Source organism: Apaloderma vittatum, unplaced genomic scaffold (assembly GCF_000703405.1).
Source record: "Apaloderma vittatum isolate BGI_N311 unplaced genomic scaffold, ASM70340v1 scaffold23680, whole genome shotgun sequence".
Taxonomy (NCBI): Eukaryota; Metazoa; Chordata; class Aves; order Trogoniformes; family Trogonidae; genus Apaloderma; species Apaloderma vittatum.
The window spans coordinates 1,986-20,656 of NW_009696572.1; the positions used below are offsets into that span (position 1 = coordinate 1,986).

Here is an 18,671-nt window from a genome sequence, read left to right on the forward strand (position 1 = left end):
TGTTGGCAGAGCCTAAAGGCTTACACCCAGGGCTGATGAGGAGTAATCAGATTTATTTTTACTTTGTGTGACTTCAAAGTGAGGCAGGGCCTCCCAGAAGCCCGATATGGAAGACTCTGGTGAGAAGCAACTGATGCACATTCATGCTGGATGTCATAACCCAAAGCCGAACAGTTTCTTCAAGGGGACCTTTCTTCTACCTAGGCAGACCGCGTTTCCTGAATATTAAATGAAGAGCAGAAACAACAGAAGTCAGGAGGGAGGGCAGCATGGGAAGAGTGGGCCATTTGACCTCTATCCCACAGAGCCAGTTAGACCTCTGCAAGCATCTGTGCTGGTTATTGACCATTGTCAATGTGTCAGTTCTGATTCTCAAAATCACTAGCCTAATTTGTGTTCACGTATGCACCCCCCAGGCATGTAACTGTGAGCAATTCTCCATTGGTATTGACATCTGATGCACTCAGCAGCAACACACAGGGAGTAGCTGACAGATCTCCCTGCCCACCAGCCCCCTGCGGCAGTGTCACATTGGACATCACTGTAATGGAAAGGTTAAAAGAAACCTCGTTGGAAAGAGATGAGAAAGGATTGACTTCATCTTTAGACAGTTCCCAGGACTCCAGTGGGGCGGGTTTGGGGGGATGGAGCACGGAAAGAGGGGTTGAAACTGTGTCCCTGCTTCCTCTTGTTGGCAGAACAGTGTGAGGCTATTGGCTTGGTGGTGACATTGGAACTTGCTTTTGCTTTTCTGGTTGGGAGACTCCCCCCCAGGTTTGGAGCATCTGTACATGGAATATGAAGAGGATGATGATATTTCCTTTGCAAAATGGATGAGCAGCTTCTGGGGCCACAACTTGATCGATGAGAACGAGAAAGAGGGTAGAAGCCACAAGAAACGTCAGACACGACCCTTCGGTGAAAGGAGAGCCTCCCTCCCGGTAAGAGCTGTGTGCAGTTTTCTCTCTGTCTGTCCATGGTTTACGTGTAAATGTGTCATCCCCAGGGGCATGACACTAGAGGTGTATGAGGATGGGTACGGTAAATCTTGCCAATTAAGTTCTGTTCCTGCTGGCAACAGCTAAATACTTTTGAACTGCCAGGGTCAGGTCTCTAGTGCCTTTAGAATACAAGAAAACTGGCAATACAAGATAGAGAAATACTTGAATACAAGAAAACTCCAAGATCAGCAACAACAGGGCCAGAAACGTAAGAAGGGTGCAGTAATTGCATGTGTGTTACAATGTTCCATCTGCTCGGCATGATCCGGTGGAGCACCAAAATACTTTGGCAACTGGCATACATAAATAATAAAATTAATGAGTCTGTTCTCATGCATTAAACTATATAGTCTCATATGTATTCATAGGGTTTGAACCTAATTCTGCAGCTATACTGTCTCCAGGAGGTTGTATGCTTTACTCCCTGGGATTTAGCTATTTGCAGGTGTAACTTCTAAACTAAGCTAGAGGGTGCAGTCCGTCCAGGTTTAAAACATGTATCTCTGAAGTATATATCTGAAGTATATAACACATAACAAAGCTTATTATACTATGAAGTAAGATTTTAAGGTAGAATTATGTCCTTTATTCTCAAATGAACAAAATACTTGGGAAAGGGCAGGGTTCACATGCAAACAGGTTTTTAAGGTACCTCACAGCCGTTTAACCAATTATCGAAATGAAGTTAAACTGGAAATAGCTGTTCAGAGCCTGCTCTTTACTCAAAAACTTGCTTTTATTTCAGCTCTAAACTATGTTTAGTTGGTCCAAACTTGCTTCTTTTTTTTCCAACTATATCAGCTGGTTTATCATGGATACTACGTTTACTTACAAAACATTTTTCACCTATATCCTTAGATCATTGTGGCTGCCACAAAGCAAATGTTGTTATAGTGAGGAGAAACAGTTAATCTTTCCCAGACCTTTTTTTTCTGCCATGCTATATTTTCACCTTGCAATTTCTCCTCCACTGGAGCTGCCACATTCTAAGCCGTGGGATTTTTTGTTTTCAAAAAATTTAGCTAAGAAAAATCAAACAGACCAAAACCACCTCCCCACTCTTTGAATTCATGAACGGGTTGGAGAGGTAACCTGTATTCATTACTTTTGAACTGATAAGCCACATTTGTTATTTACATTTATATTTCACGTTGGTCACAGATTGCAAGACAGACTTTGTGCTAGAGCTTTGCTGATGGATTCTGTCAGAATGCCTGAAAACAGAACGGGGTTTTTTTAAACTAACTTTTCTATATTTCAATTTTGTACTTCAGACATTTACGCATATGTGATTTCTTTATACCCCAACACAGACTGACATGTAAAAATGTACTTTAGATCACTTTCTATTCAGCAAGCTGCTGAACACATCTCTGCGTATCGTTGTGTGTGTATTTATGTGTATACACAAACATTTTTTGAAGCATGCTCTTATATTCACTTTGTTCAAAAGCTATTCAAATATTTAGCTAATAGCTATTCAAATACTTTGCTATAGTTGCATCCCTGAATCCATACCTAGAACTTGGATTAAGTTATCTGAAAGAGAAGACTGTGACTTTTGACATAACTGTTCAATGAGCAGAAGTTATCCTGTACACTTAATTGTGTCTGGCCTTTATATTAAATGTTCCATAAAAATGTGTCTTGCTCCAGTAGTATTATTCAGGAGATATAAATTTCATCTGCTTATTTCTTACTGTCAGAAATTGACTGGAGGAATGAGAGGGGAGGATTTGTTTGGGGTTTTTATGATTCAGGGGTAAACTTGAGATGAAATTTTATTATTTGGAAATCTCTGATTAGTTAGTAGTAAAGAGCACTAAAACATGTTGTTTTAAACCAAATTTAGAAGTTAAACAAATGGGCACTAATAATTCCTTAGAAATACCATCAGAAAGAACATCTTGTTGAGAGCAACAACTTGCTATTGCACTCAGATGTGTGGGTTTTACACAGTTAGTACAAATTATAAGTACTGTAAGATTCAGTATTAAAAATGATAGCTACTGTAAGATTCAAAACACTTATCAGTGTTAGTTAAATATTGTCTTCATTTTATTAGAACAGTGAGATTGATCCAGAGAGATCTGTGTCTCTTCTGTAAGTTAATACTTCCACAGCAAATCACAGTTTTACCCTCTCTCCTGTCTCAGTATCATAAATGGAGGTAACTCCACTGTGTGGGTGAGTATCAAGTCAGCAGGTTCTGACTGACACAGCTATTGGCAAAAGTTCTTTGTGGTACTGCCAAAAATGTGCTGCCAGCACACTTGCATCCAGGGCTGGTGCATCAGCAGTATTGCAGTCCTGCCCGTATGAGCTACATTGGTACCAGGAGGGTTTTGGTTTTGTGGAATAACTCCCAAACTAACAAGAATTTTCATGCTTTTTTTTTTATTATTATTCCCATTTATTAGTATACCTCACAAACTGAGATAAGCTTCACAAAATGCTTTCGCTATTCTCATTCCCGTTTTGCAGAGGGGAACCCAAAATTATATTTGTCCTTCACTGGGGAAAATTTGCAACTCCACTCCTCTGAAAAGCATCAGAGTTGTACATGTAGCTGTGGGGGAATACTGAATGTGAAAACTGCCTAGGGAGAACAAAGTCATCTGGTTTTGTCTCCTTTAGTTAGCTCGTTCCCCTGACAAACTTTAGCCCTGGCAAACTTGAGACACATTAACTGTAATACCTTCTCTAAAGCCTAAGCTGTGACTTTTCTTGATGCATTCTAGTTATCCCCCACCACTTTGGTTAAGAACAGTTTCTTAGCTCCCAGGGATTTTCTTGGGAAAAGATAGGAGCCAAAGGAACATCAATACAAGTTTTACAACCCTGTGAATATATTCGCTTTCAAGTAGACATTGATGCTCACAGGAGAAAATCTGATAAGAAACAGCTAAGAGTGGGAGCACAACAACTGACTGCTGCTGAAGTTACTAACATTTATTTTAAACTAAAATCAGACTGAACATTTATGACAGTACTGTTACTACTGAACAGTTGGTGCCTAGGCTAAAACATTTTTAAGGAGTACATGCTTGGCTATAAGCTTCTCAGAAGGAAAGGAAGCTGTGGGACAGCATCTGAATGTCAGATGATCCAGAATAACTGTGATGTATGGGTATCATTGTGTAAACTTCAGCAACACTTTTTCTGACTCACCCAAGATTCATTTTCTTGCTAACAGCTGTGCAAGCCCTCAGATCAAGCCCAAAGGATGGAAGAAATCTTCTCTGCAGCAGAAATTGAGGAAGAGAATAGGCAAATTACACTGACAAAATTTTCATGAAGTATTTTTGTTTGTGTACTTTCTGTGTGTTTTAGATGAACAATTAGCAAAAGATTAGCTGTTGTGTAAAGAGATACACTGAGCATGACTGGCCTTTACAAAAAGGCTCAAGTAGAAGAAAGGGGTACTAAAGGGAGTGAGAAACCACTCCTGAGAACATCCTTAGTGCTTCTGGCTTTCCCAGCACTGGCACAAAAATCCTCTTTTTGACATTGACATAAGGAAGGATTTATCGTTCTTCCTTCCAATGCCTCTTTCTTTGTTTCACTTTGTCCTCAGTTTCACTTTTTCCTCACTTCTCCAGTTTAAGAACTGCTCAAGGTCGGATCCTGGGAGACAGAGACCGAGGGGATGTAGGCACGAGGCAGTTGCTGGGGCAAGGATAGGAGCAGATAGTGCGACTATGCTCAGAGACCTTTGGCAAGGGACAAGAGCAATGGTGGGTGGACACCAGAGTGTGCAGACATAGAGGGCAGTCTCTGTTGAGAGCAGCTGCTGAGACTTCAGGAGAGGAAGCATAAATTACAGCAGTCTTCAGACATCCTTATTTACAGTGTTACCAAGCAATCAATTTGGCACCAAAGGCATGTATTAAATGCATGTATCAAATCTAAGAAACAGGAAGAAAGCCACATGGATTTTATCTAAAGTCTGTGTCAGATGTGCTTCATTGCTGAGGTTCGTCTTAGGACTCCTTCAGTTCTCTGGAGAGCTAATCTTAAATAAGACCAATACACTGAGCTAGTTATAAGCCATGAAGTGTTCATGCCTGAGCAGTTGTGTTAAGGCTCTTGTCCTCCGTAGTGTTATGTCCATAAGACAGCAACATGCTGACATGCACAAGCGTGCTGTCCTCCTAGCTACGGTGGTATATATCATGCAAAGGTACTGTGAGGAAAGGGATGGTTACAGTAATATGATTGTATGGGTATGTATGTGTAGCTTTATTCTTAGTCCACTGAGGCAAATACATATTTCAGAGGAAGGCCTATCCCTTTTCTGAACTGTGGCTGCTGTGCCAGTATGTGAACTGCAGTCTTTTTGTTAAAGGCTTAGCTATAATTGTGTCTGTGAAAGAAAATTAAAAAGCATTGTCTTAGTAAAATAAAATATTTACAAACCTTGCAAAATAGGACTGATAGAAAACCATTCCCTGTTTCAGGTGTCCTGTTTTGTTGTTTTTTCCCCCCCCAAACCCTCCAAGAACAAATATGAATGATTTGTGGTACGAGATAGTTTTTATTTCCAGGAAACAATATAGGCTGGTGCCATCAAAATGACACAGAAGACATTTAGCTTGTTGAACTTGACATGGTGTGTCTACTCCTGTCCCCCAAGCATAATGTGAATGCTTTGATGCTTTTAAAAATAACAATACAATATGACCTTACAGAAATTACAGTTGTATTGATTGGTTTGAAAACAGAATTAAAAGAGTATGGCAGAAATCGTTACCACTACTCTCAGAGGGAGTCCATATAACTAGTTACTGAAGTAAGTTTACATCTGGGAAATAAATTGAATTAGTACCGTATGATCTGAAAACCCTTCGGTATTACGTGCTTCTGTCAGGTATAAGATTTATTATTTTTAGCACCTTTCATCAAGCCTGTCTAATGTGATGTAGTCAGCCTTACTATTCAGACAGCCTTACTATTCAGAGAAAGGTTGCGTAGGTCCCTCTTCTGCTGATACATTTATAACAGCTTTTGGGCCAGAATAAATGGAAATATATACAGGAGATGTTTCAGGTCACTTGTAGCCCAAGGTTCGCAGATTCATGTAGCCACTATTCCAAGTTGGTTTTGCTTTCCATTGTTGTTTGTTAAAAAAAAAAAAAAACAAACCAACCACCACCATCACCTCATTCACCTGGATTTTCTTACAAAGCATTTCAGGATCTGTGGGGTAGCTCTTCAGTTCTTAGAATCATAGAATGGCCTAGACTGGAAGGGACCTTAGAGATCATTTTAATCCATCCTCCCTGTCACCAGAGACGCCACCTCTTGACTAGGGGACTGAAGGGGAATTGAACCCATGACCTTGGTGTTGTTAGCTTGACTTTCAACTGACTGAGCTAACCAGCCCCCCAGTTGTTACAGTCACAGCTCCCTTGAAGCCAGGAGAGCTTCTTAGGGCTACTCAGTAGCTGAGGGCTTAGCACCAGGCTTATATAAAACATATAAGCATTTAAACAGGCATGCAACAACTGGGTGTATGGACAGCCCTAACCTGACACCTGTGAAGGTTCTCATTTTTGGCACCTCCAGTCTCTTTAACACAATTTTCACTACTTGCATCTTACCAGTGTTCAGGTACTCACCCTGAAAAAGCATCCACAAGCTGACAGGATTTGGCTCATGCCTGACTCCATGCAGTGGCCTTCTCACCCACCTTTTTTACAGGTCTGTTGATTTCTAAAACCACCAATATATGAATCCACAGGACACAGCTGTTCTGAATCAGTTTAATCTCCTTTACAGATATTCAATTAAATGCAGCTGATGCAAATCAATAGCTTTTATCTGTATGTCAAGCCTGGGAAAATTGAAGCACACAGAAACTAAACAACTATTTACTCTATTTAGCCCTACAAATGTAATTGTAGAAAGCCTTTTCCTCACCGTTTCTCTGGTAGGGATGTGTCCCTCAGTGCCCTAAAAGCGCTCCCTCATCAGTTCTCAATGAACATGCCCAAGAAACCAGCAGAAAATTCAGACCTGGACAACAGAGCATCTTTTCTGCATGTAGGCCATGCTGAAAATTTGGCCACAAAAGGCTGCGTCTTTGCTTTTTGAGAGTCCTGCCTAGAACCTGCCCCTGGATGTGAGACCTGAGTTTTTGAGGTTATGAAGGGACCAAGTTCCTTTCACTGTCAGTGGGCATTAACAGGATCCAGCATACTTTACATTTGAAATACTCATTTGGGTGCCAGAACTTAGATACTCAAAAAGAGCAATAAAAGCAAATTCTGCTGCTGCTGCTTCTGGAAAGCAAGCTCTTGGCAGTGTGACTTTTCTGCATATAAAAGGAAAGATACAGGAGTTTGCGCAAGGTCCTTCATTCTGCACCACTGTTCAGAAAGCACTCTGTGGCAGAAGGAATTTGCTCTCTATGTCTCTGCTTTAATACTCAATAATCAACAAAGACCTCTTGTTTTTCAGGCCAGGCTTTCCTCTCTCCATACAACACGTCTTCATGCCTCTACCAAAGACTCATCTTCAGGACACCTCAAGGGCTCCAAGGAGTTTCAAGAAGACCAAGATGTTCAATGCCACTGCCACAGAAAGGCAAGCAGAACACCTTCAACAGACAGCTCATGCCCAGAGACAAGATCTAACTCCATCCAGGAATTTGCAGAGTCCTTTGAAAAGCAATTACATCTCAAAAGCAAACGTTCAGTTTCTTTGGTAGGTAGCAACCAACTTAAGATCATAGAATCATAGAACAGTTTGGGCTGGAAGGGACCGTAAAGATCACCTGGTTCCAACCCCCCTGTCATGGACAGGGACACCTCCCACAAGACCAGGTTGTTCAAAGCCCCATCCAGCCTGGCCTTGAACACTGCCGGGGAGTGGACATCCACAGCTTCTCTGGGTAACCTGTGCCAGTGTCTCACCACCCTCATAGGAAAGAGCTTCCTAATATCTAACTTAAATCTACCCTCTTTCGGTTTGAAACTGTTAGCCCTTGTCCTAACACTACATTCCCTGACAAGGAGTCCTTCCTTCATGAAAAGTCCCTCCCCTTCTTTCCTTTAGGCTTCCTTTGAGTACTGGAAAGACTTCAGAAGAAAACAAACAAACAAACAACAAGCAGGCCAGCCTTATCTGTGGTGTATTGTTGTGGCTTTGCTGCAGGAAGAGCAGAAGTAGACTTGAATTAGAATTCTTCAGATTATGTGATCCTTAAAGTAGCATTAACAAGGTTGAAGTGGCATTATCATTAGTACAAAAATTCTCAATGTAGTGTTACCATCTAAACTTATTAAAAGTTTACCTGTCTTCAAAAGGAGACACCACAGTGGCAGTGGCAATGTTTTCAGAAGCTTCTACAGCTGTGCTCACAAAACATGGCAATATAAAACCAGGTTTGCTTCACATTTGTTATAATACCCGTCTCTCTTTCTTACTGCTGCTGATGTGGTTTAACAATATACAGTGTTATCTGTAAGATTGCCAGACCTCATGGTGTTTGAGGGGCTTCTGTTCTACTCATTTCAATCTGCTTTCTTCAGTGTCACCACACAGCTTCAGCAGCAGCCAGTGCTGTAAGCGGCTGAACTTAAAGGGCATGCAGCCAGCAGAGGATTCTCCTCCCATTTCATCCTTCTCCCCATCATTCTGTCCTGAAGCATGAGCTTTTTCTGTACGGTTTGTGTTGATGAAGTAGCCAATAACAACCTTTAGTCTATGACAGTTTAACACATTTTTAATGTTATGTGTCTGTTGTATCATACAGTGGAAGGAAGAATAATAAACCCACACTCCCTTTTAAATATCAGAGCATTATAATAGTCAGCCCATTGAAAAAGCTATGCTTGATTAGCACCTCGACATGATGGTAAAGTAACAACAGAAGGAAGTATCTATATTTTTTCCAGTTTATTGACACTGAGAATTTGTATGGAGAAGTAATTTTCAGCTTTCTTTGCAGACCTTCTCTGCAGCAAAAAGAAATAATAAATATCTCTTTTCAATATGCGGCATCATTACATGATCAATCCCACAACTACAGTCCTTGCATGTCCAGTCCTCTAAGATTATGCAGAATTATGACAACTGTTACACCATAGTTAAGATTTTAAGTGTGTTCTCTGATCGTCTTTTTCCCCTTTAGAAGATAAAGAATTTATTTCATTTGGAACTTCACATTGTCTCATGTGCCAACCCTCACAAGTGCTTTCCTGGTTTATTATTTGTCATTTCTTGGAAGTACCTAAAGCTAGAAAGTCTGTGAGTGTGTAATAATTGTACAATAGGTATTTGAGCATACTGCATTAAATACGGCTTCAGTTCCAGTTAAAAACAGATTCTGGTACCATTCTATAATCCATAGTGAGGTGGACTGGGCTGTATTTTAAACTACGTTTCAAGTAGAACAAATTGTTGTCATTCTCCCAGTCACCACTGAAGTTTAAGAGATGGGAAGGATTTGAGAATCCTGAAGAACTAAGTGATAGGTATTAGAGATGTGAAAGGAAATTTGGGAGTGGGCTTAAACTTGTATCTCCAAGTGGAGCGGATTTTTGCATTCAGAGCTTTGTGGGTGCAATACAAACGACCATGACCATACAGGTTAAAACAAAACTGGGGAAAGGTAATCCCATTTCATCTCCTCCCCGAATGTTGCTTTTCTCTTATAAACATGGCTTTGAGGACACTTCATGACCTTCAGCACTTGTTTTCAGTGAGGTCTTTGCAGCCAGCACTGACCAGCCTGCAGGCATGTAAAGATGGATCATGTGAAAGGACAGAAACATGGAGTCTGGACTGAAATCTCAGACCCCCTCCATTTTTCCCTCTTGTCTGCTCTCCCGCTTAAATCCTCCAGGCAAGTGACCCTCCTACTGTACATAGAATATAATCAAAAGCATGTTGCCTCTTGCTGAGTTTTAAGGTGACTGACTGGGACTTTGAATTTGAGCCCATCATGTTAAAGCTGATCTTGCTGAGGTAGGTGATGGGAATATTTTGTTATATGTTACCAGTGAAATAAAATAATTCTCCCCTTTTTTTTTGTTCATGTGTGAATGACTTTTAATTTCCTGTGCTTTTTTCCCTGCCTTTTAGCAACCTGAAGGCATGAAGGAGAGAAGAGAAAGAGAAAAATTGCATTTGAGGAAAAGCAAGTCTCATAAAAGAATGGGAGAGAAAGCAGAGCCAAGGAGAGAGCAGGAAGAAGATGAAGGTTTAGAAGTTGTACCTGCAGAACACAACGAACAGTTTCCATCACAAGCAAGTGTTGAGGAAGGATATTTATGTACAGGCAGCTAGAATGCATCGAGATAATGATTTTTAACACTCCCCATGAAGAGCAGAGGGAGCATTCTTGTGTTGTTTTGACTAGAAGAGGCCTGTTAGCTAGAATAAACCCTAACCTGTAAAATAAAATTCAACTGCATCATTGACATGATGTTACTACCCTCCTGTCCTTGCTTTTGCCATCTGAAATGTGACTTTTGTCATAGGAAGAGTGTATCTGTAGCAAGATCCAAGTTAGCAATTAACCACTGTGAGAGCGTTTCAGCCAAATTTAGCATTGCAGCAGGACAGTGGCAAATATGTTCATGTAAGAGGAGAGCATGTGTTTATTACAGAGCTGTGTGAAGTCATCCAAAGCCCTATGGTTCTGTTTTAGTTGAAGACAGGTTTATTGGTAGTTTTGGGAAGGAAAAAGTACACAAAAATGGCGACCTGCTTCCTGGCCCTGGCATTCACTTAGATTTGTCTTGGACACAGGTGTCTTTTTACTTTTACAGCCTCCCAACTCCAAATTTACAGAAGTAATAGGAGAGCAGCCCACATACTCTCTTCTACACCTCCCTGATGTCTCACTTCTCTCTGCTTTCCCTATCACTGTGCAACGTCTCTTGTTTCTCTGGCATCATCCAGCACTTCCTCTTGTCCTCAGTCTCATTTCCCCAGTCACACAACTAGCCCTTTCTCCCAACTATAACCTCATAATCTTGCTTCTTTTGTGACTTTCTCTTCCTCCATTTACTACTTTGCAGCCCTGCCTCATAGCTACCAACCTCTTTTGCTATGCCCCTAGTTTTGCCTCATCAAAATTTGCGCCTTGCTGAAAGCTGATATTCTGCCTCTCATACTTCTGTACAAACTCTTCAAGGGGTTGCCACACATTCAGGGTGAGACATCACAACGCTTTCCCCTTTTTCTATTTTCTATAACTAGGGCCAAACCAAGAGAACAGGAACTGTCTCTGTCTATGGGAAGCAGGAGTTAGAAAAACTATTTCCTCTGGCTGAAGGTGCAAATCTAACTGGCTATAAATATGATTTCCTTCTATGCAGACAAAATCCACCTCCACATGCTCGTGAACACATACATACTACCACAATCCCCTCCTTTTCAACACATAAGTCTTTCCTGCAAAGGAGAACCTTGTCTTCTTTGGGAATAGTTTCCTCAGGCCTAGTATAGAGAGAGCCTGCTTTGGATAACACAGTGAGAGGCGTCCCTGCTCATGACAGGGAAGTTGGATTAAATGATCTGTAAGGTCCTTTCCAGCCAAGGCCATTCTATGATTCTATGATTCCATGAAACTAATGAAGTCATGTGCAAAAGTCAAAGTCTGCTGAATGTTCTTCCTGTGATTTTCTGTAATTAATAAAGATTTTATTATTTTACTGTAGAGCCTTAATTTTGAATGCTCAACCTTTTAAAAGCTTAGGGCATCCTTAAAACTTTGTAACACATCTCCACTAACAGTTTCTTTTTCTTTTTAAGTAGGGCTTTGGGAGTTATACAAGAAAGTAATCAGAACCTTGCGGATGCTTGTAAATTGTTTCTTGCCTGGTAACATATATTATAAACTAATAAACCTGACTGAAAAGTGTTGTTCCTATGCATACCTCCTGTCCTCCCCAATCCAGACTGAATTTTCATGAAGTTCTTCTGTCAGCCAAAACATGCAGATGGCTTTCCTTTTATACTCTTAATTTGAAGACTGGATTATAATGGACTGGTTAAAAAGGAACATGGCCAGCTATGCCCAAGTTCCTTGAGTAAAATCTCCCAGATGCTTCCTTTCATGTATCAGTCTGCGCTCACATCTGCTGAGAGCTGAATGCTGTGGTTGCACCAGCTTTGCCTGGATTTCAGAGCATCAGCCTCCTCCTCCTGTTTTCCAGCCAGGTTAACTCAACAGGCCCAGTTGTGTCCCAGAAGAACTTGCATAAAACTTGTATTCATGTGACTGGCTGTATACTATGCCTGATGCAAAGAAAACACCAGAAAGAGGTAAAATAGAATACCCACATGTGTATGGGTCCGACCTGCTGTTTACTATCTCAAGCAAAGCACGAATAAGCCTCACTGCCCCTGAAGCAGCCCACCAGGTCTTCCCGCAAACAGCTCCCATGTTTATCACTGAACCTCATCTCTCAAATGGTAGAGTCTGTAAGTGTTTCCGCACTATCCCATCATCCCCGTGGTGTGACTCAGGAAATAAAAGCTTTCAAATAACGTCCTCGCCACTGTCCTCCTTAAATTGCTTAAAAATGTTTACTCTCTTGCTTCATGTCACGCCTGATTGGACCAACAGCCCTTCCCAGTTTAGTCACATGTAGTCTGATACAATAGTATTAGATTGAAATTTGCATGATAGAATGAAATAATTCTCTGCATAAATTAACAAGTAGTCCATAACAAATCAGGAATTTGGAAAGGAAGGTAATTGTCCAAAGAGGAATCTGATTGCAGTAGCATGGCTGATATATCTGTTTCCACAGGAAGTGGAATTGGGACATACAAGTGCTCAAAAAGACTCCAGAGGGTTTTCATTTTTGCAGTAGGTCACTAGGTCGGTCGTGACTCACAAAACATAGTCACTGCCTTGATTCCCATCCCCAATTTCCAGAGCAGCAGGGCTGGCTGTGGGTGTTTTCTGCACAAGTGTCCATTTCTATGCAAACAGTTTGCTTCTTCTGTTCTTCCCAAGAGTGAAATTGCTACAATCTGTATCAGGATACAGAGAAGGTTAGTGGGAAACAAACACAAAGGGACTGAAAAATACCTTCTCCAAAATGCTCATTATCAGGTAACGCTGAAAACCTGAAACAGTTTTACAAGAGAGGGGAAGCAGCAGGGAGCAGAAGTTGGGTGACACTCCCACTGCAGGACGGCTGTTCAAAGCTGATGTGACTCGGAGGTCTGTGAGGGAGATTTTAAACTTGCTGTGTCTCATGGGTGGGAGACCATGATCTGATAAAATGTTCTTCTCTATGGATTCTTCCCAGCGCTTCCGGCTAACTAGAAAGTGCTCCTGTGGGAAGTTAGGCTATGAATACATACGAGCATTTTGAGAGCAAGATCCAGTTATATCCCAGTGTTTTCTGAGAGGGCAAACAAGAGAACATCAAGTGTGGTTACCTTATCTGTTAGGTGGGCATTCCCAAAGCAACATATTTGTGCTTGTGTGCTTCTGATGTATTGTTTAGTTACAGCATGGATTTGAGGATGAATTGAATTTTGGGTACTTGTTTATATATCATATATTAGTGTATAAAATGCCAGACCCCATGAAGGCACAATGAAGCAACAGCTGTATTTATGTACATGATAACAACAATCCTTTATAGGAAAAAAATAGAAAACATTTACATTTGTAAATAAAACAAAACAACAATGATGTATAATTGAACAATAATATAATACCCACTAAAAAGAAACCTAATATTAAATATGAAAAACTGAAAATGTTCAACTGCACTTTTATGGTCTTTAGCACAGAAAAAGGTATTTGAGTAAGCACAGCTCTAGCTCTAAATGTATTCAGTGTACATATGAATAGCATAAAATCCTGTAGACATATAATCAAACATGATAACCAAAATTACTCACAGACAAATGAATCATAATCATGGGGCCTTGAGTTTATACAACCATCTGCCAAAGCCATCGGAAATGAACAGGTCTTGAAACATATCCAGAAAGATATTGCAGCCAAAATCTAGTCATTCAATGAGAGACGTGAATATTGAAATTCAACAAACTTCATGGACAGTGCTCTGCCTGCAGTTGTTATACTAGAGTTTTAGGTAACTCTGTATGAACAAATGCTAAAATAAACTCATTCATCACCAAAAACATTGCTAGTAGGCTATTGATTTCAATTTTTTCTGTTGTCTTAGTTTGGATTGACAGATAATATTCTTCTTATTAGGAGGATCTCTCTGAACCCTAGCTCAGTCTCTAGTGTACTTAGAAAAAAGATGACTTCTCTCTGCTATGTCTTGTCTGTGAAGCCGGACAGAAAATAGGAAAAAGAAGTGATATAAGGAGCATCAGAGACCCATATTCTGACACATTTGATGCATTCTTATCCTTCTTATATATTTGTCAGAATGCTTCAATTAATTCAATTTCTAAACTGATTGACAGAGTTTTGCTGTATTGAAAAAAACCACTAAAACTTGTTATAGTTATCAAAAGGTGATGTAGTCCTTACAGAGTCCTCATCTTGGTGAATTAGTCCTATTCCTGATACTGAAGTATGAAAAAGGAGCTCTATTCTTGCTCCAAAGCTTGAGCAGAAGGATTCATGGACACACTTCCCCTGGGCTCCCCTGCAACCATATCCTATTATATGAGGTGAATGCTAGGGTTTTGGCCCTTTGGAAAGAAAACCCTTCCTGTACTTTTATGCAATGGACCTAAGTTGGTATTCTGCACTTCCTATATGCCCAAAATACAGCTTAAATGTCTCTCACAGGCATTTTAAACATAGCAGGTCTATTACCTGAGGACTCCTGCAGAGAGAATTTTGACTGTCAGACAGCAGCTAGAGTCATTCTAGGTTAGCCTTCCCACAGTTAGCACAGGTTTATGCCTGGGAGAGAGAAATGGCTAGAGCATTCCATTCTGCTGATGGTCCTAGCAACAATAAAATGTTCTCAGGCGCAACAAAGTAACTTTGTGCTTCTCTCACTTGTGCAGGAATGGCAATTAACAGGTTAGTCCAGAATTTGGGATGGAAAAAAAAGTTCATTAATTCCTTCTCTGTTGTGTCAAATTCCATCTACCCACAAGCAAAGATTAGGCCACTTCAAAAAATAGATTTTCCATTTCTTTGATATCTTTTGCATGGAACAGGGTACTGAATGAGTACAGGTTACAATTCAATTACGTAATCAAAAACAATTCTGAGTTGAGATTGCTTAAGACTGATAAAAATTTCCTTTCACTTGAAGGAGAAAGATGTGCATGCATGTGTTATTTGTCCTGATGACCTGGGGACTGGCAGCAGCACAGAACTTCACTGCATGCACGGCTTTCACAAAGGGGTGTCATGACAAACTCCCAGGGCCTTATTTTCTGTTATGTGCAATAAAGATAGTAGAGGAAGGGATTTATGTATCAAATTCTCCAGACCTTGACTAAACCTTGGATGCTGATGACTGAAAGAAATATATCCATGTGTTGAAGCTGCTGCAGTAATCCTGTGTTACCAGATGCTACCTAGAAGACAGGAGAATCCTCAATACCAACTTGAATAGTTTTTGGTAAAGATTTGCACTGATGCAAAGACCAAAGGTGAAGAGGATGGGCCACACTGGAGCTGCTGTAGCCTGTGAGTATCACTCTTTAAATAATTGTATTAGGGAAAAAGGGAGACACTAGCACTCTGGAGGAGCTGCAAGCAGCTGGATGTTTTAATATCTGCTGTTCAGAGCTGTCAACTGCAGAGATGGAGCAAACTGTTCTAATTCCCACCTAATAAATGTTTAACAAGTTCAGTCAGTCCGCCTCACTCTTCTCTATAGAGATAAATTACATGGTATATCAATAAGGGGGCTGGTCAGCTGGTTTGAGCACGGTGCTGGCAACAAGGACCAACAGCGAGGTCGCGGGTTCGATTCCCGCTCGGTCCCCATGTGTTGCCACGTCTAGTCGAGAGGTCGCGTTCCTGCCCAAAACAGGGAGGTTGGACTAGATGATCTCCAAGGTGCCTTCCAGCCTATGAAATTCTATGATTCTATGATAACCTCAGGAAAGGAACCAAGGACTAAAGTACTCCCATCTTTGGAGTTTGTTTCTGCAGGCAACATGTGAGACACTTTGGTGGAGTGGAGTAAGAGAATAGGCATAACTGCTCCACTAGCTGTAGTTTCAAACATAGAACCTTATCTCAAGATTTTTGGTGTGGTACCAAAATCGTAAAAAAGGGAAAGTGCTTCATACCACATTCTTATGGAAAAAAAGAAATAAAATTGTATCTAGTCTGAATCCTGTTGAAGTTATTCTGATTACAATAGGACTTCATCTAGTAATAACATCCTCATTTCCTTAATATCATTAATAGAGTAAATGTTTTGGTACAGAGATCTTCATTTCTTAAAGGAATATATCAGCTACATCTCTCAGAATTCCTGGGAAATAATGAGAGTTCCTGTGTTAAAATCCTGTTTGCTAGCATTCTCTTCCGTTTGCTTCTATTCAAAAGTGTATTCAAAAGTGGCTGCTAAGGAAAGCAACCTGTCCATTATGTTGTGTCCAGGTGCTTCAGTAAAGTCAGTGGAAGAATCTTGTCATCTGTGATGAAGAAATCAATAGCAGGGTGTCCTTTAGGACTATGGAGAGGAAATATTCAAGGCCTGATTCTAGCTGCAGAAGAAGAAAGAACCCAAAACTTTACTCGGTGGATAAATGCATGACAAAGCTACTGTGAGTGTTGTAGCTTTTTATACAGTTCAAAGCTGAACTTTGAAGATAAAAACTGACTCCTAACTCCTTCTGGCTGTGTATGACATAAAAACATGCCAGTGTTTAGGGAAGAGGTCAAAATATTTTTATAATTCTAAAGACAGTGCAAAAAGAAAATTACATATTTTCTACAAAACATTTTACAAGTTACTGTACTTGCCGTCACTAAACGACTAGATAACACTTATAGCCAGCATCCAGCAGAGGGAGTCTGTTGATACCAGGTGAGAATAAACACTGTAATTTGCTGAAATCACGAGTTTGAGATTAAAATTTATTAGGGTGCCAGTAGAAGACAATAACAACAAAAAAAACATGTGTGGTCAAATTTTGCCCTGTGCCATTCATATATGAATTCTGTTGATATGAAGGAAATCAATATACACTGAAACCGATGGCAGAGTTTAGTCCGGTATTAGGGACTGCAGTATTTATCCTGCGATTAGCAGAAGACCTTGATCTGGCTCTGGAGATCCTATATTGCTGAATCACTAGTTGGCAGCTCCTTGCTGCAGGTGTTTCCCCAACTGGCCTCTGACTGCCTCTATTTCCAGGATGCAGTCCACACTCCCCTCCGTTAATGGGTCGGAGATCTGGGGGTGTAACTCTGGGTGCCCCCACCCACATGCTGTTTGTGTGGGCCTATCATCTGTGCTCAGTCTTGTTTTCCTTATTTTCAATGTTAAATACAGAAAAGCCTTTGGGAAGCTCTCCCCTATTCCTTGTCACAGGAAAGATAATATATTTCTTTCCCCAGGTTTATTCTGACAGCATAATTATAAGAGATGCCAGAAGTCTCTCAGTGAGAAAAGGAAATAGTATTTTTTTCTTATAAGCAGCACATGCTATTCTATAAATGTAAATGTAGAAAGTTTTCAACAACAAATTTTTTTTAAAGGAATATTTTTTTCTTCCAGAGTGTGTAAGTTACATTTAGCAGGGCTATGCAGGTTTCCATGACCAGTTTCATGACTTTGCTTGTCAGGTGTGCAGCTTGTCTTTTCAAACCCAGATAACACATTATATTAACTAGCAAAAAAAAAAAAAATCTTCATTCCTCCTGTTCTCCTATGTTATCCAGAAAAAACGCCAAAAGATTATGAGTATTTTTCATATGGAGCATAGATGAAAATAAGCTGTATTTTAAAACTCATTTCAGAACACATCAGTTCATCAAACTTAACTTCTGCTTTACAACAGTCCATAGCAAAGGGAGCCAAGTGATATATCCACCCTTATTTTGGCCAGTCTAGTTCAGAATTCAACCAATGTGAAGAAGGTTGTGCTGCTTTGCCGTGCTGTGAACTGTCAGGCAGTTTCACTCTGGAGGTACACGTGGCAGTGGGACAGAAATAAGTGGCTGGAAAGCAGCAGGAGTCTATAACCACTCAGCTTGTTTGCACAGCAAACGTGAGCTACAGTCCTCGGCCTCTCACTATAAGTTCAGAGGTAATCTAGAGACATGAAACCATATCAAATTTTATTATTCAAATACATATGAATATGCTAATTTCAGGTGGATTACTCATGGCTGTAAAATGAAGCACAAATGGACATCTTGGCAAGGATCAGTTCCTGTATTTTGTCAAATTAAGAAGCATGTTTTCTCAGGAACAAAAAGAAGGTAAAACAACTGAATTTCTTAAAACAATCAAAGTCAGTCACAGGAATTCAAAACAAAGATGATAGTAGAAATTCCTTCTTTCCTTCATTCCTTCTTTCCTTCCTTCCTTCCTTCCTCCCTCCCTCCCTCTCTTTCTCTCTCCCTCCCTTCCTCCCTCCTTCCTTCTTAGCACCCTTCTTTCCGCCCACCTTTCCTTCTGCCCTTCCTTCCTTCCTTCCTTCCTTCCTTCCTTCCGCCCTCCCATCCCTCCCCTCCCCCCCTTCCCTTCTTCATTCCTCTTTCAATTGAAAATTGACTAGGAA

The 18,671-nt window shown here is 40.5% G+C and overlaps 1 protein-coding gene across 1 annotated transcript; it reads left to right on the top strand.

Annotated features, from left to right (window-relative positions):
• Nucleotides 1-743: 743 nt before the first annotated feature.
• On the top strand, nt 744-10,387 carry LNP1 (leukemia NUP98 fusion partner 1). Its single transcript, XM_009875550.1, has 3 exons — nt 744-941; nt 7,464-7,709; nt 10,092-10,387. The coding sequence occupies exons 1-3, from the start codon at nt 792-794 to the stop codon at nt 10,293-10,295; spliced, it is 600 nt and encodes a 199-aa protein (XP_009873852.1). The 5' UTR covers nt 744-791; the 3' UTR covers nt 10,296-10,387.
• Nucleotides 10,388-18,671: the final 8,284 nt, after the last annotated feature.